The sequence below is a fragment of the Thalassophryne amazonica genome, chromosome 15 (genome assembly GCF_902500255.1).
Source record: "Thalassophryne amazonica chromosome 15, fThaAma1.1, whole genome shotgun sequence".
In the NCBI taxonomy this organism is placed as follows: domain Eukaryota; kingdom Metazoa; phylum Chordata; class Actinopteri; order Batrachoidiformes; family Batrachoididae; genus Thalassophryne; species Thalassophryne amazonica.
Genome location: NC_047117.1, coordinates 56,760,564 through 56,783,089, shown reverse-complemented (window position 1 = coordinate 56,783,089; position 22,526 = coordinate 56,760,564). Strand labels below are relative to the sequence as shown.

At 41.0% G+C, this 22,526-nt stretch overlaps 1 protein-coding gene across 1 annotated transcript in view; it reads left to right on the top strand.

The window, feature by feature from the left end:
* Nucleotides 1-20,530, top strand: part of LOC117525926 (voltage-dependent calcium channel gamma-5 subunit) — a 72,000-nt gene extending 51,470 nt beyond the window's left edge. Inside the window, exons 4-6 of the mRNA XM_034187880.1 lie at nt 9,596-9,736; nt 11,437-11,582; nt 20,231-20,530. Of these exons, the coding sequence (XP_034043771.1) occupies nt 9,596-9,736; nt 11,437-11,582; nt 20,231-20,494 (551 nt within the window). The 3' untranslated portion in view covers nt 20,495-20,530. The remainder of the gene's footprint in view (nt 1-9,595; nt 9,737-11,436; nt 11,583-20,230) is intronic.
* The last annotated feature ends 1,996 nt before the right edge of the window (nt 20,531-22,526 follow it).

Here is a 22,526-nt window from a genome sequence, read left to right as displayed (position 1 = left end):
CTACTTCATGCTCCTGTTATAAGACAGTGATTGTAGTGCAGCGGTAATGTTTCTGTCTGGTAATCAGAACATGTAGGTTCAAATTCCGTGAGTTGACATTCTTTCTTATTTAACCCGGGTTATTTAACCGTGGGGTTCTGTATTGCGTCCCCTTTTATGTATTATTTACATGGTTGGGTAGGATTACTTTGAAATGTAATCCAAAAGTAATCAGATTACAAGTAATAAAAAATGTATGTACATACATACATGTAATCCACATGTATTCTTTCAAAGTAATCCTACCCAACCTTGATTATTTATATCAACCCAGTGATATTCACTAATTGCACAGCTTGTTTTATTTTATTTATCAGTGGCGCTATGTGGTGCACCTCGTCCCATGGAACAGGTTACTTCCCCAGTTAAGACTGGTACTCATTTACATCTCCTTGCACTGGGAGAATGCAGATGACATGTTTTGTCCAAGGATACAAACAGGTAGTGTGACTTTGAATCAAACCTAGATATATTGGTAGCTTGACTCCTATCTCACTGATTAACTCATACTTTCTCTGGTCTGAATTTAAAGGACTCAACAGAAATAGACTGACTTCTCTCATGGGAGACCATTCCACAGAAAAGGTCCATGATTAAAAAAAGTGCTGTGTGACATTACATTCGTCTTTACCTTTGATACACAGGGAGCCTGTATTCTGAGAGCACGGGCAGATACATGAGGCTTTACATGATCTACCAAATAAGAAGGCACTAGTCCATTTAGAATTTTATATGTTAGCAATAAAGCCTTAAAATCTGACCTCACATGAACACCCAGTGAAGTGGAGATAAAATTAAATGTTACAAGCTTCTAACATTCGTGAGTGTGTGGCAAGTCAGAGAATAAGACAATCCTATAATCAATTCTAAAAAAACAAAAAACAAAGAGACAATAATAATTACAACCCCAATTCCAAGCTACAAACACATCACACATACTCCCTCAGATCCACAAACACATGAAGTGACACATCGTATCATCTCAGTATATCACATAAATGACACTTGTAGTGACAGAATGTCAGAGTTCATGTCACCGACCCACAAACAGCCACTCTGCTGTTTTTACTGAACGCCCGATCAGCTTTACAGCAGCAGTGTGTCACTGTTCAGAGCACAATTACTCATCTTCATACAACCCCAATTCCAGTGAAGTTGGGACATGATGTGAAATGTAAATAAAAACAGAATACAATGATTTGCAAATCCTCTTCAACCTATATTCAGTTGAATACACCACAAAGACAAGATATTTAATGTTCAAACTGATAGACTTTTTTGTTTTTGTGCAAAAAATTTGCTCATTTTGAAATGCATGCCTGCAACACATTTCAAAAAAGTTGGGACGGGGCAACAAAAGACTGGGAAAGTTGATGAATGCTCAAAGAACACCTAATTGGAAACAGGTGAGTGTCATGATTGGGTATAAAAGGAGCATCCCCAAAAGTCTCAGCCGTTCACAAGCAAAGATGGGGTGAGGATCACCACTTTGTGAACAACTGCATGAAAAAATAGTCCAACAGTTTAAGAGCAATGTTTCTCAGTGTTCAATTGCAAGGAATTTAGGGATTCCATCATCTACAGTCCATAATATAATCAGAAGATTCAGAGAATCTGGAGAACTTTCTACACATAAGCAGAAAGGCTGAAAGCCAACATTGAAAGCCCGTGACCTTCGATCCCTCAGGCGGCACTGCATTAAAAACCAACATCATTGTGTAAAGGATCTTACTGCGTGGGCTCAGGAACACTTCAGAAAACCATTGTCAGTTAACACAGTTCATTGCTACGTCTACGAGTGCAAGTTAAAACTCTACCATGCAAAGCGAAGCCATACATCAACAACATGGAGAAACGCCACCGCCTTCTCTGGGCCCGACGCAAAGTGGAAAAGTGTGCTGTGGTCTGATGAGTCCACATTTCAAAATGTTTTTGGAAATCATGGACGTTGTGTCCTCTGGACAAAAGAGGAAAAAGACCATCCAGATTGTTACCAGCACAAAGTTCAAAAGGCAGCATCTTTGATGGTATGGGGGTGTGTTAGTGCCCATGGCATGGGCAACTTACACATTTGTGATGGCCCCATCAATGCTGAATGGTACATCCAGGTTTTGGAGCAACACATGCTGCCATCCAAGCAATGACTTTTTCAGGGACATCCCTGCTTATTTCAGCAACACAATGCCAAGCCACATTCTGCACGTGTTATAACAGCGTGGCTTCGTCGTAAAAGAGTGTGGGTACTAGACTGGCCTGCTTGCAGTCCAGTCCTGTTGCCCATTGAAAATGTGTGGCGCATTATGAAGCGCAAAATACAACAACGGAGACTCCGGACTGTTGAACAAATGAATTTGTACATCAAGCAAGAATGGGAAAGAATTCCACCTACAAAGCTTCAACAGTTTCCTCAGTTCCCAAATGCTTATTGAGTGTTGTTAGAAGGAAAGGTGATGTAACACAGTGGTAAACATACCACTGTCCCAGCTTTTTTCAAACGTGTTGCAGGCATCCATTTCAAAATGAACAAATATTTGCACAAAAACAATAAAGGTTATCAGTTTTAACATTAAATATCTTGTCTTTGTGGTGTATTCAATTGAATATAGGTTGAAGAGTATTTGCAAATGATTGTATTCTGTTTTTAATTTACATTTTACACAACGTCCCAACTTCATTGGAATTGGGGTTTGTACAAACTATAGGAGCAAATCAGAATGCAATAGACCTTTCAACAATATTATTTCCTAACTACTTGATTTCTAAACCTCTACCCATAGCCCCTGAATGTAACCCCTTAACGCCCGAATTTATATAGCTGTATATAAAAAAATGTTTTGTGTGTGTTTTTGCCTTTAACTAGATGGTAAATAATGTTGAGATTATTAATTTCACTTTTGCACAAAAACTAGATAGTAATATTGGGTATTCTGGTAATGACTTTATGTTATAATGTTATAATAATAATGATGGTATGTTGCAAATTTGCGACAACGGGCATACAGGTCAATTTGGTAAATTGCATATTTGAGTCAGAGATTGTAGCATATATGCGACAATGGGTGTTAAGGGGTTAAAGGGGTTATACAGTGCAAAATGTGCTTCAGTCTACCTTTTACATTTTACGTTGTTGGATATTGGGTAGGCTTGTGTAAATCAGCGGATTATTTGCCTTTGTTAGTGAGGAAAGGTTTACCGACATTGACTTCATGAACCATGCTGTGATCTTTGCAGAATCAATGGATGCCCTGGTTCCAGCACTTGTTGAGAGGCTAAGCGAGGAGTCGTGAGTGTTTGTGCTTTTGATTGTGGTGGATCAAGACCAGTGATGGGCACAGTTCTGCTAACTGCTAATTATTGAAGCTAACGTTTTCGTTAGTGGATTAGCTTTTCAGATAACTTTGAAAACCATCAGCGGACCAATTAGCTTCCGATAAATTTAGTTCCGACAACTTTCAGACTGCTAACATATTTTTGCGAACATAGTGAATAAAGCTTAACAGTTAAAAACATTTGGAAAGTCTGAAATCATAGAATTTAGTGCCTGTCTGTTACATGTTTTTTCAGACAGCTATGAATGGTTGCACTCAATCCTCTGCCAGCAGAGGAGAGCTGCCTACCAGAGAGAAAGGAAGAGAAAAATAATCATCAATCCTTCAAGATTAGTGCATTACTTTAAAACTAAAACATATAGCTGATATTTTCACTTTGTAAAATGACGTAGGTGACGTTAATTTCAATAACTTGTCTGGAATTAGTTTGTTTAAAATTTTAACCATAAGTCAAAACTGTCTGCCTGTGCATGACTCGTGTGATACGCCTGCAAGTCTGTATGTGGTGAAAAATAAATTATTTCTTTCTTTTCTCTTCTCTTTCTCTCTGGTCACCAGGTCTCTTTTGCTGAGAGAAGGCTGATATGAGACAGAAGCGCTGATCGTTGTGTCAATAGCTGCCAGTGTACTGGAGTCAATACTGAAAGTTAACGGTTTAGTTTTTAGCTGTAAATTCTGCTAAATTTTGGGGGGTTTATGAGTTTAGCTTTATAAAATTTAACTTTTCATTTAGCAGATTAATGGTTATCGAAGCTAACTTTTTGGTTAGCTGTGCCCACCACTGATCAAGACTAAGATCCATGCTTTTAATGACTTCCTGGACTCAGCCATCAGAAGCGTATCTGTATCCAATGAACTTCAGACTTCAGACAACTTTATTGATCCCAAAAAAGGGCAACTATGTTTACACTCCAATTACCTCAGACAAGATACAGCAATTAATCCACAATTATTACTTGTTTACCATAATAATGGCACACATCAAAATTAAAGACAACACATATACATTTGACATTGTTTATGTGCACTGAACTTGAAGCAGTCCGTCATCCGAATTGAGGCAAAGTGGGTGAATGCCGCAGCAGGAGGGGCCTGCGCCGCCCAGCCTGGGGGTTGAAGGCTGCAGCAGTAAAAACCGCGTTGCCTTCGAGGTGGCAAGGAGGAAGCCAGGGTGAGGGTAGTGGAGAGACGGGGGGGGGGGGGGGTAATAGGGAGGAGGGAGGGAGACATGCATCATGTGCAGATGAGTTAAATTTCTGTCAATTTCTGTCCGTGTGTGTGTAAAGTCTGACAGTTTCTGTCTGTGTGTGTGTAAAGTCTGATATTGCTAGGCAACAGCAGGCTGGAGGGGGGCAGAGATGAGAAGGGGAGCCGAATTCCTCCACCAAGGCCATAGATCCTTCTGGGGGAAGAGCAGGGAATTTGGTCTTCAGGAGCCAATAAGGCTGCCATGTTGATGTTTGGCGGAGAGATACAGAATTCTATTTACTGCACCTCTGACCGCCAAGAGTCCAAATTTATGAAGAATATTCTCTGGTCCTCAGCAGTACATTCCTTTGCAATGCAGTGATTTGCTCTGAGATGGAATCCATTTTGCATTTGAGTTCAAGAGTTCACGCAGTCTGAGATTACACAGCATTGCCCAACTCATTAAACATGACGGACTGATGAGGGGACAAAATTCTGGAAGCAGCCATCTTGCTAATATTCCTGTGGGTCAGGGCAGCGCACAAACCAGTCAGCACCAAACCTCCCACCATAAAAGCGAATACGAATGAATCCTCAACGTCTTCCACAGAGAGTGGAGCCACATGTCAGACTCCATTCTCTCAGGCGTCGAGAGCATAGCCCACTGGGTAGGTTCCATCAGTGCATGCAGGGTCCCCCAACCCTGATCTCCTTGTAGAAAACAAATGGTGTCAATGGCGCTGAGAGACCAGCTGATCAATTCCATAGTTAATCCAAATCATAATTTGAAGAATTCACAGTCTGGTGAAGCTGGGACTTTGAAGGTCGGAGCAGAGATAGAGAACAGAAAGGAGGAGAGGAGAGGGGAGGAATGCGACCGTCCTTGCCGGAGTCCCAAGCCCTGAAAGCGCTGATCTTATAGAAAGATTTTCTTATGTTGGCAGTGCCATTCATGTATCTGGATCCACGGCCTTTGGAGATCAAGAGATATCTGGAAAGAACTTATGGAGTCATGACATCTCTGGGCAGAGGTGTTTGGTGACTCCAATATGTTTGCAGGAGAAAGAAGGTTCACGTCTTTTAGGTTCTGGTGCTTCTTGTCATCGAGTCCTGTCTGGCTGCGCGTGACTGTTGGAGAATAGTTGGAGAAACAAATTCACGACCAAAAACGTGAATGAGTGACAATGTCACAGTTGGTATCTCACTGAAGTGGCCACTTGTAGTGGAAGACGAATGATATGTTTGCACACAAAGTGTTCAGCCCTTATTATCCTGCTGATATCTATGTGAGTAGACTGTGGAAATTCTCCCACTGTTCCCAGTAATGGCAAAATAAATAAATAAAATAATATTATTAAATCTGACAGCACACTCACTGATTTGCAAAATGATGTTCCTACTGGATCTAGTGTCCTGTCTTCCATGTCCCTTATTTAATCCATCAATTTTCTATTTCTATTTTCCACTTACTCCAATTAAGGGTCACGTTGGCCCTGAAATCCGTGCACAGCAATTGTTCACACACTGGAATAGGCTTTTCTCTGTGACACAGCGATGTCCAGCAACACTTCAGGGGTTTGCGTCCTTGATTTGATTTATTTGGCAGTAACATTGGAAGTACCTTTGGCTGTTCCCTTGTTTTTTGTTTTTTCACTCAGGATGTCCACAGCAGATCAAACGTGGATTTGCACATTGGTTTGTCACAGATACGTCCTCCTGCGTTTTGGCTCTGATGGACATATAACTTTGCATTTCTACGGCACAGCATTTAGCAGAAAGATTTTCCCGGTTTAAAGACACATTATGTGTACTGTTGGAGCTGGATCTGGGCAGTGTGTGCCTTTAATGAAAGCATGTCTTCATACTTCCTGCCTGTTCGTGCTTTCCTCACAGGGGTCATGTTGGCTCCAAAATCCGTGCACAGTGATCGTTCAAAGGCTGGAACAGCTTCTGTTCTGTGACGCAGCGATGTCCAGCAACCCTTCAGGGGTGTGTATCCTTCAATTTGACTTACTCGATAAAAACATTGAAAGTCCTTTTGGCTCTTCCCTTGTTTTTTTTCCACTCGGGTCTCCACAACAGATCTGAGGTGGCTCTGCATGTTGATTTGACACAAATACATCCTCCTCCATCCTCCTGTGTTTTGGTTCTGATGGACACACAGTGCATTCGGAAAGTATTCACAGCGTTTCAGTTTTTTCACATTTTGTTATGTTACAGCCTTATTACAAAATGGACTAAATTAATTTTCTCCTCAAAAATTCTACTCACAACACCCCATAATGACAACATGATTTTTTTATTTTGATAATTTATTTAAATAATAATAATAAAAAACCTATGAAATCACGTGTACATAAATATTCACACCCTTTGCTCAATACTTTGTTGATGCACCTTTTGTAACAATTACCTCCTCAAATCTTCTTGAATATGATGCCATAAGCTTGGCATACCTATCTTTGGACAGTTTTGCCCGTTCCTCTTTGCAGCATGTCTCAAGCTCCATTAGGTTGGAGGGAGAGTGTCGGTGCAGGTTTACATCCAGGATGTCTCTGTACATTGCTGCATTTATCTTTCCCTCATCCTGACTAGTCTCCTCGTGTTCGCCGCTGTTAAACATCCCCACAGCATGATGTTGCCACCACCATGCTGCACTGTAGGGATGGTGCTTGGTTTCCTCCAAACATGACGCCTTGCATTCATGCCAAAGATTTCAGTCTTTTTTTCATCAGACCAGAGAATTTTGTTTCTCATGGTCTGAGATTCCTTCAGGTGCCTTTTGGCAAACTCCAGGCGGGATGCCATGTGCTTTTTACTAAGGAGTGGCTTCTGTCTGGCCACTCTACCAAAACAGGCCTGATTGGTGGATTGCTCCAGAGAAGGTTGTCCTTCTGGAAGGTTCTCCTCTCTCCACAGAGGAATGCTGGAGCTCTGACAGAGTGACTCTCGTGTTCTTGGTCACCTCCCTCACTAAGGTCCTCTCTCCCGATCGCTCAGTTTAGACAGGCAGCCAGCTCTAGGAAGAGTCCTGGTGGATCTGAACTTCTTCTATTTATGGATGATGGAGGCCACTCTGCTCATTGGGACCTACAAAGGAGCAGAAATGTTTCTGTACCCTTCCCCAGATTTGTGCCTCAAGACAATCCTGTTTCAGAAGTCTACAGACAATTCCTTTGACTTTGTGCTCGGTTTGTTTTCTCTAACATGCACTGTCAACTGTGGGACCTTATATCTAGATAGGTGTGTGCTTTTCCAAATCATGTCCAATCAACTGAATTCATCATCTGATCATCATATTTCCTCTGATCATGTGTTCCTCACAATGAGTACACCATAGAACTCCCACCACGTGCTGAGAGAGGGAGAGAGAAAGGATGGAAACAGGATGCACCTGAGCTCAATTTTGAGCTTTATGGCAAAGGCTGTGAATACTTATGTACATGCAGTGTCTTAGTTTTCCAGAAATCTAAAAAAAAACAAAAAACAAACAAACAAACAAACAAAAAAAATCACATTGTCAGTATGAGGTATTGTGTGTAGAACATTGAGGAAAAAAATTAATTCAATCAATTTTGAAATAAGGCATAACAAAAGTGAAGTGTTGTGAATACTTGTCAGATGCACCGTATGACACCACATTTCCACATCACCGCATTTAACAGAAAGATTTTCCTGACACATATGTGCACTGTTGGAGCTGGAACTGAGGAGTGTGTCATTTAACAACAGTGTGCCATCATATTTCCTGTGATCATGTGTTCCTCACAATGAGTACATCATAGAACTCCCACCACACGAGCAGCGAGAGGGAAGGGGAGAGAAAGAGAGAGAGAGAGAGAGAGGAGGGAGAGAGAGACCGTGAGAGAGAAGGAGGGGGAGAGAGGGGGGAGAGAAAGAAAGAGGGAGGGGAGAGAGACAGAGAGAGAGCATGCTCGAGATAAAAATAGATTCAAAATGACACAGTGCTGTGTGCTGCACTTGTGTAAACTTGTGTTCCACAATCCATTAAATGCATAAGTTCAGAAGTCCTGATATCCTGCAACTGGGGCCAGGCTGACAGCAGCTTAGCCACTTCCAGAAGTGGCTATTCCTCTCCATCTCCATCTCTGCAATTGTGGTGCCCCCCCACCTCACACACACACACTCACAGTTCTCTCATGAATTTCTCATGTTAGGAGTCGCAGTGCGTGCCTTCAGAGGGTCATAGGACACCAGCAATGACTCTGGGAATAAACTGGGAGGAGCGTTGTCACCTCACCAACTTTGAAAAATTTCTAAATCCAGGCGTGACACTGGCGACACCCTGTGAGTGAAGCGAGGGACGCGCACCACTCAGCGAAAATCACACAGAATCAAGTGATTTCCTTTGCAATTGCCATTCACAGGCTGTTGTAGTCCAGTGAGACAGGACTCTGGTTGTGAGACTTGTCTACTAACTGGTTTCCTAAACTGAGGACTAGATGTCTTCGGTATTAGATCTCTTCAAAGGATCACGGGGTACCGCTAAAATAACTTCAGATCAAAGGTTACTTGGGAACACAGGTGAAATGTGTCATTTGCACTGTGAGAGATTTTCACCTGTGACATTCTAGACATCCGGCACGTTTTTATGGGCATGACACAGTATGTCGGTGCGTTATTGTTGAGGGTAGCAGCTGTCTGCATCTGTGGTTGCTATACAGGACCCGAGTTGGTTCTGTGGTGTGGTGAATGTGGCAATGCACGGCGACAGGACCTGCTTCCAGACTTGACTTTGGGATTTCATATAGAACGTCCTCAAGAGTTCTGCAAATATTTATCTTCATGTAGAGACTATACTACATAACTTTGGTCTGAAAACTGAAGAAGCTTGTTTTTACCAGACACACCCACAAGCTAACCAAACTTTAATATTGTTTTTAAAACACTGATGACCAGCATTAACTTGCTGAAAGTGTGTATATAACCCCCTGTAAGTCACTGTCGAGGATCTCCTCATAAAATCTGTCTGCTGCCACCACGTTTTAAACTTCTCCCACTTTTCTGCTTTTTTCTAGAGATGATTCGTTCTGCCACACCGTTCCCCCTGGTCAGCCTCTTCTTCATGTTCATTGGTTTTGTACTCAGTAACATCGGCCACATCCGACCCCATCGCACAATCCTGGCCTTTGTCTCTGGAATCTTCTTCATATTGTCTGGTACCTATTGTGGCTTGAAAGTAGAAATTTATACATTTAGAATTGAAATAATGCACCCTGTACAGTAGTGTTCAGAATAATAGTAGTGCTATGTCACGAAAAAGATTAATCCAGGTTTTGAGTATATTTCTTATTGTTACATGGGAAACAAGGTACCAGTAGATTCAGTAGATTCTCACAAATCCAACAAGACCAAGCATTCATGATATGCACACTCTTAAGGCTATGAAATTGGGCTATTAGTAAAAAAAAGTAGAAAAGGGGGTGTTCACAATAATAGTACCATCTGCTGTTGACGCTACAAACTCAAAACTACAAGTATTATGTTCAAACTGCTTTTTTAGCAATCCTGTGAATCACTAAACTAGTATTTAGTTGTATAACCACAGTTTTTCATGATTTCTTCACATCTGCGATGCATTAATTTTGTTGGTTTGGAACCAAGATTTTGCTCATTTACTAGTGTGCGTGGGGTCATTGTCTTGTTGAAACACCCATTTCAAGGACATGTCCTCTTCAGCATAAGGCAACATGACCTCTTCAAGTATTTTGACATATCCAAACTGTTCCATGATACCTGGTATGCGATATATAGGCCCAACACCATAGTAGGAGAAACATGCCCATATTATGATGCTTACACCACCATGCTTCACTGTCTTCACTGTGAACTGTGGCTTGAATTCAGAGTTTGGGGGTCGTCTCACAAACTGTCTACGGCCCTTGGACCCAAAAAGAACAATTTTACTCTCATCAGTCCACAAAATATTCCTCCATTTCTCTTTAGGCCAGTTGATGTGTTCTTTGGCAAATTTGAACCTCTTCTGCATGTCTTTTATTTAATAGAGGGACTTTGCGGGGGATTCTTGCAAATAAATTAGCTTCACACAGGCATCTTCTAACTGTCACAGCACTTACAGGTAACTCCAGACTGTCTTTGATCATCCTGGAGCTGATCAATGGGTGAACCTTTGCCATTCTGGTTATTCTTCTGTCCATTTTGATGGTGGTTTTCCGTTTTCTTCCACGCGTCTCTGGTTTCTTTGTCCATTTTAAAGCACTGGAGATCATTGTAGATGAACAGCCTATAATTATTTGCACCTGCGTATAAGTTTTCCCCTCTCCAATCAACTTTTTAATCAAACTCTGCTGTTCTTCTGAACAATGTCTTGAACGTCCCATTTAACTCAGGCTTTCAAAGAGAAAAGCATGTTCAACAGGTGCTGGCTTCATCCTTAAATAGGGGACACCTGATTCACACCTGTTTGTTCCACAAAATTGACGAACTCACTGACTGAATGCCACACTGCTATTATTGTGAACACCCCCTTTTCTACTTTTTTTTTTTACTATTAGCCCAATTTCATAGTCTTAAGAGTGTGCATATCATGAATGCTTGGTCTTGTTGGATTTGTGAGAATCTACTGAATCTACTGGTACCTTGTTTCCCATGTAACAATAAGAAATATTCTCAAAACCTGGATTAATCTTTTTAGTCACATAGCACTACTATTATTCTGAACACTACTGTATGTGATAATGAGAGTTAGACTGAAGCAGAAATGACTGATGCTGCTTCTGTTTGAATTAAATGCTTTGAACGATATCAGTCATACCAGTACGTTATATTCCACCTGACTTTAGTATCTCTTTCCATCAATTGTTATCATAACTATGTCCTCTGCCTCTCACTCCCTCAGGTCTTTCTCTGGTTGTTGGTCTGGTGCTCTACATCTCCAATATCAATGATGAAATGCTGAATAGGACCAAAACTAATGAAGCGTACTTCAGCTACAAGTATGGCTGGTCATTTGCCTTTGCTGCCATCTCCTTTCTGCTCACTGAGGTAACATCACTTTGTCTTTCAGATGGGTGCTTTCAGCATTTTATAGTGTTTTATAGTTTTCTGAGTCAAAGATTGTCTCAAAAACTTTCATTCTTGTATTCTTTCTGCTTGATATCCAAATATCATGCACAGCAACTTAAGATAAAGCTTTAAAAAAAAAGCACAGTTCTTACTTGCAAACAGCAAAACCAGCCTGTGTTTATTTATACAGATAGAGGAATTGCTGGCAGACTAGTAGACAGCTGTCCTTCTCACACAGCACAATTAGAATTAGTGCACCATCCTTAAAAAAACAAACAAGTAAAGTAAAAAAAAAGTATGCTTTTGTAAAGCCATCATTTTGGTTCATTTTCTAGCACAGTGTCCTTTAGGTAAAAGGTGTAGAAAAATATGGCGAACTATCAAACTAAAAAATGTTTAAATTAATGGTTCCATTCTCCCACATTTAGCCATTATTGCAACAAAACATATAGTTTATATATTATATTATATTATATTGTATTGTATTATATATATATATATATATATATATATATATATATATATATATATATATATATGTATGCACTATTTTGGTGAATGTGAATTATTTATCTAAATATTTAGTGTAAGCATCAGTTATTCAAGCTTTTTAGTAAAATGTCTTTTGTTTTTTCTAATGTTTATGTAAAGCATTCAGATGTAATTCATAAAGTATGGAGGTTTAACCATATTGTAGATGCCCACTTAGCACTAAAAGTTGATGCAATGTACATTTTTGTGTGAAATTCCATCAGTCAGTCGATACACTACTGCTTCATTCTGCATTCCACCCCTGTGATGTTACGACTGTCATCAGCCAAAGAAAAACAAACAAACAAACAAACAGTAGAAATAAAAGAACATTCACCATTAATGCATGAAAAATTTACTTGGGTTTTTCAGCTTGTTTGATTTACTAAATTTCATTCTGCAGATATAAATAAGAATAACATGTTAATGTAACATTAATTTAATTGGTGCACGCTGGCATTCTAAGTACAGTAAAACTCGCCTAAACCGTCATCATATAAACCGGATATTTACGCTCACCGGACAAAAGCAAAAGTCAGAATGTTTTTGTATGGTTTTCCATGTAATACGCACTGCATATAACTCATTGTGCTTGTGTGTGCTAAACATCACTGATGCACAGCAGAGGGAAAAACTTTTCCTACAATCTGTCATTGCTTTCCTGTTATGAAGCACTTCCCTTGTATTTTCTGCTGTGCATCATTTATTTTTAGCACACGTTATCACTTATGTGCATACCTTTGTATAACGCATTTTGGCTCACATCGAACAAAATATCCCACCGTATCGTAATGTATTCCCATTAAAAACCCCCTTGCATGTACCGGACAGAGCAGTCAGGATATGCCTAGTGGATTTTTATTTTATTTTAGCACTGTTGTGTGTTACCTGTGCTGCTCCACAGCCTGTCCAGTGGATTTTTATTTTATTTTAGCACTGTTGTCGTGTGTTACCTGTGCTGCTCCACAGCCTGTCCAGTGGATTTTTATTTTATTTTTTAGCACTGTTGTCGTGCGTTACCTGTGCTGCTCCACAGCCTGTTCAGTGGATTTTTATTTTATTTTTTAGCACTGTTGTCGTGTGTTACCTGTGCTGCTCTACAGCCTGTTCAGTGGATTTTTATTTTATTTTTTAGCACTGTTGTCGTGCGTTACCTGTGCTGCTCCACAGCCTGTCCAGTGGATTTTTATTTTATTTTTTAGCACTGTTGTCGTGTGTTACCTGTGCTGCTCCACAGCCTGTTCAGTGGATTTTTACCTGTGCTGCTCCACAGCCTGTCCAGTGGATTTTTATTTTTATTTTATTTTTTTTAGCACTGTTGTCGTGTGTTACCTGTGCTGCTCCACAGCCTGTCTAGTGGATTTTTATTTTATTTTTTACCACTGTTGTCGTGTGTTACCTGTGCTGTTCCACAGCCTGTCCAGTGGATTTTTATTTTATTTTTTACCACTGTTGTCGTGTGTTACCTGTGCTGCTCCACAGCCTGTCCAGTGGATTTTTATTTTATTTTTTAGCACTGTTGTCGTGTGTTATCTGTGCTGCTCCACAGCCTGTCCAGTGGATTTCTATTTTATTTTTTACCACTGTTGTCGTGTGTTACCTGTGCTGCTCCACAGCCTGTCCAGTGGATTTTTATTTTATTTTTATTTTTTACCACTGTTGTCGTGCGTTACCTGTGCTGCTCCACAGCCTGTCCAGTGGATTTTTATTTTATTTTTTAGCACTGTTGTCCTGCGTTACCTGTGCTGCTCCACAGCCTGTCCAGTGGATTTTTATTTTATTTTTTACCACTGTTGTCGTGCGTTACCTGTGCTGCTCCACAGCCTGTCCAGTGGATTTTTATTTTATTTTTTACCACTGTTGTCGTGCGTTACCTGTGCTGCTCCACAGCCTGTCTAGTGGTTTTTTGTTTTGTTTTGGCACCGTTGTCGTGCGTTACCTGTGCTGCTCCACAGCCTGTCCAGTGGATTTTGATTTTGATTTTATTTTTTTTTATTTATTTTTTTTTTTAGCACTGTTGTCGTGCGTTACCTGTGCTGCTCCACAGCCTGTCCAGTGGATTTTTATTTAGCACTGTTGTCGTGCGTTACCTGTGCTGCTCCACAGCCTGTCTAGTGGATTTTTATTTTGTTTTAGCACTGTTGTCGTGTGTTGCCTGTGCTGCTCCACAGCCTGTCCAGTGGATTTTTATTTTTATTTTATTTTATTTTTTAGCACTGTTGTCGTGCGTTACCTGTGCTGCTCCACAGCCTGTCTAGTGTCGGATTCCCTGTTTGGGAATCCGCTAGCTTAGCGTAGCTACTAGCTCTTAGCCGTTTTAGCATGGCGGCTTCTCCTGTCTCTCCCGTACTTTTCTGCTCTGGGTGTGAAATGTTTAGTTATTCCTCGGCCTCTTTTAGCAGTAACGGTACTTGTAGTAAGTGCAGCTTATTCGTAGCTTTGGAGGCCAGGCTGGGCGAATTGGAGGCTCGGCTCCGCACCGTGGAAAATTCTACAGCTAGCCAGGCCCCTGTAGTCGGTGCGGACCAAGGTAGCTTAGCCGCCGTTAGTTCCCCCCTGGCAGACCCCGTGCAGTCGGGAAGGCAGGCTGACTGGGTGACTGTGAGGAGGAAGCGTAGCCCTAAACAGAAGCCCCGTGTACACCGTCAACCCGTTCACATCTCTAACCGTTTTTCCCCACTCGACGATACACTCGCCGAGGATCAAACTCTGGTTATTGGCGACTCTGTTTTGAGAAATGTGAAGTTAGCGACACCAGCAACCATTGTCAATTGTCTTCCGGGGGCCAGAGCAGGCGACATCGAAGGACATTTGAAATTGCTGGCTAAGGCTAAGCGTAAATTTGGTAAGATTGTAATTCACGTCGGCAGTAATGACACTCGGTTACGCCAATCGGAGGTCTCTAAAATTAACATTGAATCGGTGTGTAACTTTGCAAAAACAATGTCGGACTCTGTTGTTTTCTCTGGGCCCCTCCCCAATCAGACCGGGAGTGACATGTTTAGCCGCATGTTCTCCTTGAATTGCTGGCTGTCTGAGTGGTGTCCAAAAAATGAGGTGGGCTTCATTGATAATTGGCAAAGCTTCTGGGGAAAACCTGGTCTTGTTAGGAGAGACGGCATCCATCCCACTTTAGAGGGAGCAGCTCTCATTTCTAGAAATCTGGCCAATTTTTTGGGATCCTCCAAACTGTGACTGTCTAGCGTTGGGACCAGGAGGCAGAGCTGTGGTCTTATACACCTCTCTGCAGCTTCTCTCCCCCTGCCATCCCCTTATTACCCCATCCCCGTAGAGACGGTGCCTGCTCCCAGACCTCCAATAACTAGCAAAAATCTATTTAAGCATAAAAATTCAAAAAGAAAAAATAATATAGCACCTTCAATTGCACCACAGACTAAAACAGTTAAATGTGGTCTATTAAACATTAGGTCTCTTTCTTCTAAGTCCCTGTTGGTAAATGATATAATAATTGATCAACGTATTGATTTATTCTGCCTAACAGAAACTTGGTTACAGCAGGATGAATATGTTAGTTTAAATGAGTCAACACCCCCGAGTCACACTAACTGTCAGAATGCTCATAGCACGGGCCGGGGCGGAGGATTAGCAGCAATCTTCCATTCCAGCTTATTAATTAATCAAAAACCTAGACAGAGCTTTAATTCATTTGAAAGCTTGTCTCTTAGTCTTGTCCATCCAAATTGGAAGTCCCAAAAACCAGTTTTATTTGTTATTATCTATCGTCCACCTGGTCGTTACTGTGAGTTTCTCTGTGAATTTTCAGACCTTTTGTCTGACTTAGTGCTTAGCTCAGATAAGATAATTATAGTGGGCAATTTTAACATCCACACAGATGCTGAGAATGACAGCCTCAACACTGCATTTAATCTATTATTAGACTCTATCGGCTTTGCTCAAAAAGTAAATGAGTCCACCCACCACTTTAATCATATTTTAGATCTTGTTCTGACTTATGGTATGGAAATAGAAGACTTAACAGTATTCCCTGAAAACTCCCTTTTGTCTGATCATTTTTTAATAACATTTACATTTACCCTGATGGACTACCCTGCAGTGGGGAATAAGTTTCATTACACTAGAAGTCTTTCAGAAAGCGCTGTAACTAGGTTTAAGGATATGATTCCTTCTTTATGTTCTCTAATGTCATATACCAACACAGAGCAGAGTAGCTACCTAAACTCTGTAAGGGAGTTAGAGTATCTTGTCAATAGTTTTACATCCTTATTGAAGACAACTTTGGATGCTGTAGCTCCTCTGAAAAAGAGAGCTTTAAATCAGAAGTGTCTGACTCCGTGGTATAACTCACAAACTCGTAGCTTAAAGCAGATAACCCGTAAGTTGGAGAGGAAATGGCGTCTCACTAATTTAGAAGATCTTCACTTAGCCTGGGAAAAGAGTTTGTTGCTCTATAAGAAAGCCCTTCGTGAAGCTAGGACATCTTTCTACTCATCACTAATTGAAGAAAATAAGAACAACCCCAGGTTTCTTTTCAGCACTGTAGCCAGGCTGACAAAGAGTCAGAGCTCTATTGAGCTGAGTATTCCATTAACTTTAACTAGTAATGACTTCATGACTTTCTTTGCTAACAAAATTTTGACTATTAGAGAAAAAATTACTCATAACCATCCCAAAGATGTATCATTATCTTTGGCTGCTTTCAGTGATGCCGGTATTTGGTTAGACTCTTTCTCTCCGATTGTTCTGTCTGAGTTATTTTCATTAGTTACTTCACCCAAACCATCAACATGCTTATTAGACCCCATTCCTGCCAGGCTGCTCAAGGAAGTCCTACCATTATTTAATGCTTCAATCTTAAATATGATCAATCTATCTTTGTTAGTTGGTTATGTACCACAGGCCTTTAAGGTGGCAGTAATTAAACCATTACTTAAAAAGCCATCACTTGACCCAGCTATCTTAGCTAATTATAGGCCAATCTCCAACCTTCCTTTTCTCTCAAAGATTCTTGAGAGGGTAGTTGTAAAACAGCTAACTGATCACCTGCAGAGGAATGGTCTATTTGAAGAGTTTCAGTCAGGTTTTAGAATTCATCATAGTACAGAAACAGCATTAGTGAAGGTTACAAATGATCTTCTTATGGCTTCGGACAGTGGACTTATCTCTGTGCTTGTTCTGTTGGACCTCAGTGCTGCTTTTGATACTGTTGACCATAAAATTTTATTACAGAGATTAGAGCATGTCATAGGTATTAAAGGCATTGCGCTGCGGTGGTTTGAATCATATTTGTCTAATAGATTACAGTTTGTTCATGTAATTGGGGAATCTTCTTCACAGACTAAAGTTAATTATGGAGTTCCACAAGGTTCTGTGCTAGGACCAATTTTATTCACTTTATACATGCTTCCCTTGGGCAGTATTATTAGACGGTATTGCTTAAATTTTCATTGTTACGCAGATGATACCCAGCTTTATCTATCCATGAAGCCAGAGGATACACACCAATTAGCTAAACTGCAGGATTGTCTTACAGACATAAAGACATGGATGACCTCTAATTTCCTGCTTTTAAACTCAGATAAAACTGAAGTTATTGTACTTGGCCCCACAAATCTTAGAAGCATGGTGTCTAACCAGATCGTTACTCTGGATGGCATTTCCCTGATCTCTGGTAATACTGTGAGAAATCTTGGAGTTATTTTTGATCAGGATATGTCATTCAAAGCGCATATTAAACAAATATGTAGGACTGCCTTTTTGCATTTACGCAATATCTCTAAAATCAGAAAGGTCTTGTCTCAGAGTGATGCTGAAAAACTAATTCATGCATTTATTTCCTCTAGGCTGGACTATTGTAATTCATTATTATCAGGTTGTCCTAAAAGTTCCCTAAAAAGCCTTCAGTTGGTTCAGAATGCTGTAGCTAGAGTACTGACGGGGACTAGCAGGAGAGAGCATATCTCACCCGTGTTGGCCTCCCTTCATTGGCTTCCTGTTAATGCTAGAATAGAATTTAAAATTCTTCTTCTTACTTATAAGGTTTTGAATAATCAGGTCCCATCTTATCTTAGGGACCTCGTAGTACCATATTACCCCATTAGAGCGCTTCGCTCTCAGACTGCGGGCTTACTTGTAGTTCCTAGGGTTTGTAAGAGTAGAATGGGAGGCAGAGCCTTCAGCTTTCAGGCTCCTCTCCTGTGGAACCAGCTCCCAATTCAGATCAGGGAGACAGATACCCTCTCTACTTTTAAGATTAGGCTTAAAACTTTCCTTTTCGCTAAGGCTTATAGTTAGGGCTGGATCGGGTGACCCTGGACCATCCCTTGGTTATGTTGCTTTAGACGTAGACTGTGGGGGGGTTCCCATGATGCACTGTTTCTTTCTCTTTTTGCTCCGTATGCATCACTCTGCATTTAATCATTAGTGATAGATCTCTTTTTCCTGGTTCTTTCCCTCAGCCCCAACCAGTCTCAGCAGAAGACTGCCCCTCCCTGAGCCTGGTTCTGCTGGAGGTTTCTTCCTGTTAAAAGGGAGTTTTTCCTTCCCACTGTGGCCAAGTGCTTGCTCATAGGGGGTCGTTTTGACCGTTGGGGTTTTTCATGATTGTTGTATGGCCTTGCCTTGCAATGTGGAGCGCCTTGGGGCAACTGTTTGTTGTGATTTGGCGCTATATAAGAAACAAGTTGATTGATTGATTGATTGATATGCCCAGTAACAGAGGTACGAAATTAAGTTCAGCACTGACACTCACCGGTTCGAGGAAAGTGAGTACCGTATTTCCATGATTAACCGTGCTTAGACACAGGGCCTAAATGAGGCAGGGTGTATTTCAAGGCCGGTGATTATTAGCAAAATGCTGCTTGTTGCCTGAACTGTAATATGGTGTTAGGTTTCACACATATTCCTGGGTGTGGTAACCAAGCCACTTTAGATCAGAGCCATCTGCGGGGTTGCAAACCCTCTCCAGAGCCTGATGTACACACCTGCTAAATGACTGACACCGCAAAAGGATGTGATTTGTCACTTTTACATTTTCACTCCTTCCTTTGCCGTCTTATTTTAAAAGTTTTTTGCAGTGCGCACGCTGATTACATTTCTATCATGGATCAAATACGTTTGGCAGACAAGTCCGCAAATATGACCAACTTTACAACATGGAGTCGGAACAAGATGCTCAAATGACCCGCAATTTATGGAGGAAAATATACGTATCATGCTGTTGATTTGGAGGTTGATGATTATGTAAAGAAATGGAGCTCTTTGAAGGACAAATTAATCCAGAAAAAAAGCCACTCTTCCTGCTGTAAATTGCATTAAGACACAACAGAGAATTTAAAAGGGTCACGTGTACATCCATGTCATTGCATAGCCATGGATTACAGAGTTGGAGATGCATAAATCAGACTTTAGGATTTTAAGGTACCATTCTGTAGCGGACATAGAAAAAAGAGTGACTTGTCCAAATGTAATCTTTTTAGTGCACATAATGCGCAGTGCTTATTCAGACAAAGTTTTGACCCGATCATTAAATGAGGCAGGCCCCTACTCAAGGTCAGGCGTTTAATTGAGGAAAAACGTAAGCCTAATTGGTGCTGGGTATTCCCTGTATATCGTTCGGGGCCTCCTGACTGTAACTAATCCATTATATACATATAACAGATTTTGTCCGTTTTATACATATAATGGACTTCAGTTATAATGGACAAAATTCACTGGCCCACCTGAATCCATTATATGCTAGTTTTGCTGTACTTTTTAAAAAATAAAGTAAACTTTTTAATTGTCAAACATTCAAAAAATTGCACAGATGCTGTGATTTTGAAAACAAGAATAAAAAACATGCACGCTGCTCTCACAGCCACGTTTTCACACATTTTTAACTCAGCAATTATTCAAGTGTTCTGTGCCTGCTGTTTTGTTTTTCTTTAACCACAAAGCAGCATCATTAATCATGAAGAAATTATGTTTCTCAGCTGAATCATAAAAAACAGTGAGTTACATTTTTTTAGTCACATAGTTTTACAGAAATATTAAAATGATTCCAAATGGAGACAATTCATTGATACAACAAAAACAAAATTCCTATTTTAAAGGTAAAGGCTCTGTTCTCTCCCCAGACGGCGGGTGTCATGTCAGTGTACCTGTTTATGAAGCGCTACACAGCAGAGGAATTATACCGCCCCCAACAGGGCTTCTACCGGCCACGCCTCAGCAACTGCTCCGATTACTCGGGTCAGTTCCTCCACCCCGATGCCTGGGCTGGCCGTGGCCGCAGCGCGTCCTCCATCTCCTCTGAGGCCTCTCTCCAGATGAATTCTTCCACCTTTCCTGCCCTCCTCAAGTGTCCAGAATATGAACAGATGTCCTCCTCACCTTGCTGAGGCAGTGGATAGGTCATTGGCATGAGCAGTCTTGGGGTCATTTTGATCAGCTTGGATTTTGGCATAAAAAAAGAATAATTTGACCACTAACACCTGGTTTACCCAGGTTACATCACTACGCTGATCCAGTTCACTGCTGCTGTTTTTTTTTTTTACCATTTTGGTTCTGTAGGAAGTTAAACTCCAGGAGGCGCAAACACGAGGTTGTATCTGACACCATTTGTTTTTTAGTCATTAATAATAAAGATATACTTCAGAATTTTTCTGCCATCATCTCAAAAGCCTTTTTTTTAGCTGGTACATCATATGTAAGAGAATTGACAGCCAGCATGTGCCAAGTTTGAAGCTTTTCATCAGAACAAAAATGATAAGTGATTTCAGGGCATCAACCAGAGAGCAGAACGTAAACAGCAGAATTAACTGGAGTAGAATTTGGTATGAATAAAATTCCGCAGGATCCATTTGATACGATTGTTCATTACATGGTGGAAATAACTGATGCTGGAGTTCAGGACAAAAAGTTGCTGAGATTAGTTCACAAGTTTCCATTGATAAATTGCACACATACATGCATGAGCCTTGCATGTGTGCACATATTCACTTGTGAGTATTGCAGGCATCCTGAGTCATGCAGAAAATAACCTTTTGTTGTCATCCTATGCAGCAAGAAACCAACCTTTATGTTCAAAGCAGCACTTATGAAATGCAAGAGGAACACTCAGTTTTGCACGTACCTCTGCCAGGGTGCAACAGGCCCTTCAGTGATTTAAGCCCAGCTTTCCCAGATTCTGCATGACCCAGCAGGGGTGTTAATAAAATGTGTGGCGAGGTCATATATTAGGCACATGTGTATCCAGTATCATTTTTAATAACTTGTCCAGTTCAGTGTTTTCCTGCCTGCACAAAAGTTCATTTGTGACTAGCAGACATTTTAGCTCATGTTTCATGCTTTGCTGAAGTCTTGATTAAATATATAAAAATGCTGAGACTGACCAAACTGCCAGAATTTAGGTCAATGGCAAAGGAGTTGTATACGGTGCATCCGGAAAGTATTCACAGCGCTTCACTTTTTCCACATTTTATGTTACAGCCCTATTCCAAAATGGATGAAATTAATTTTTTTTACTCTAAATTCTACACACAATACCCTATAAAGGAAATGTGAAAAGATTTTTGTTGCGATTTTTTGCAAATTTATTCAACAACAACAACAACAACAACAAAAAAACTAAGAAATCACAGTCTTTGCCATGAAGCTCAATATTGAGCTCAGGTGCATCCTGTTTCCATCCTTGAAATGTTTCTGCTGCATTGAAGGTCACAATGAGCACAGTGGCCTCCATCATGCATAAATAGAAGAAGTGTGGATCTGAGTCCTGGCCGCCCGTCTAAACTGAGAGATGGGGAGAAAAGGGCCTCAGTCAGGGAGGTGACCAAGAACCTGATGGTAGCTCTGTCAGAGCTCCAGTATTCCTCTGTGGAGAGAGGAGAACCTTTCAGAAGGACAACCATCTTTACAGCAATCCACAAATCAGGTCTGTATGGTAGACCGGCCAGACGAAAGCCACTCCTTAATATAAACGGCACATGGCAGCTCAGCTGGTGTTTACCAAAAGGCACCTGAAGGACTCTCAGACCATGAGAAAAAAAAATTCTCTGGTCTGATGAGACAAAGACTGAACTCTTTGGTGTGAATGCCAAGCATCATGTTTGGAGGGAACCAGGCACCATCCCTACAGTGAAGCATGGTGGTGGCAGCATCATGCTGTGAGGATGTTTTTCAGCAGGAGGAACCGGGAGACTAGTCAGGATTGAGGGAAAAATGAATGCAGCAATGTACAGAGACATTCTGGATGAAAACTTGCTCCAGAGTGCTCTTGACCTCAGACTGCGGGACAGTTCACCTTTCAGCAGGACAGTGACCTTAAACACACAACCATGATATCAAAGGAGTGGCTTCAGGACAACTCTATGAATGTCCTGTAGGGGCCCAGCCAGAGCCCAGACCTAAATATGATTGAACAGCTCTGGA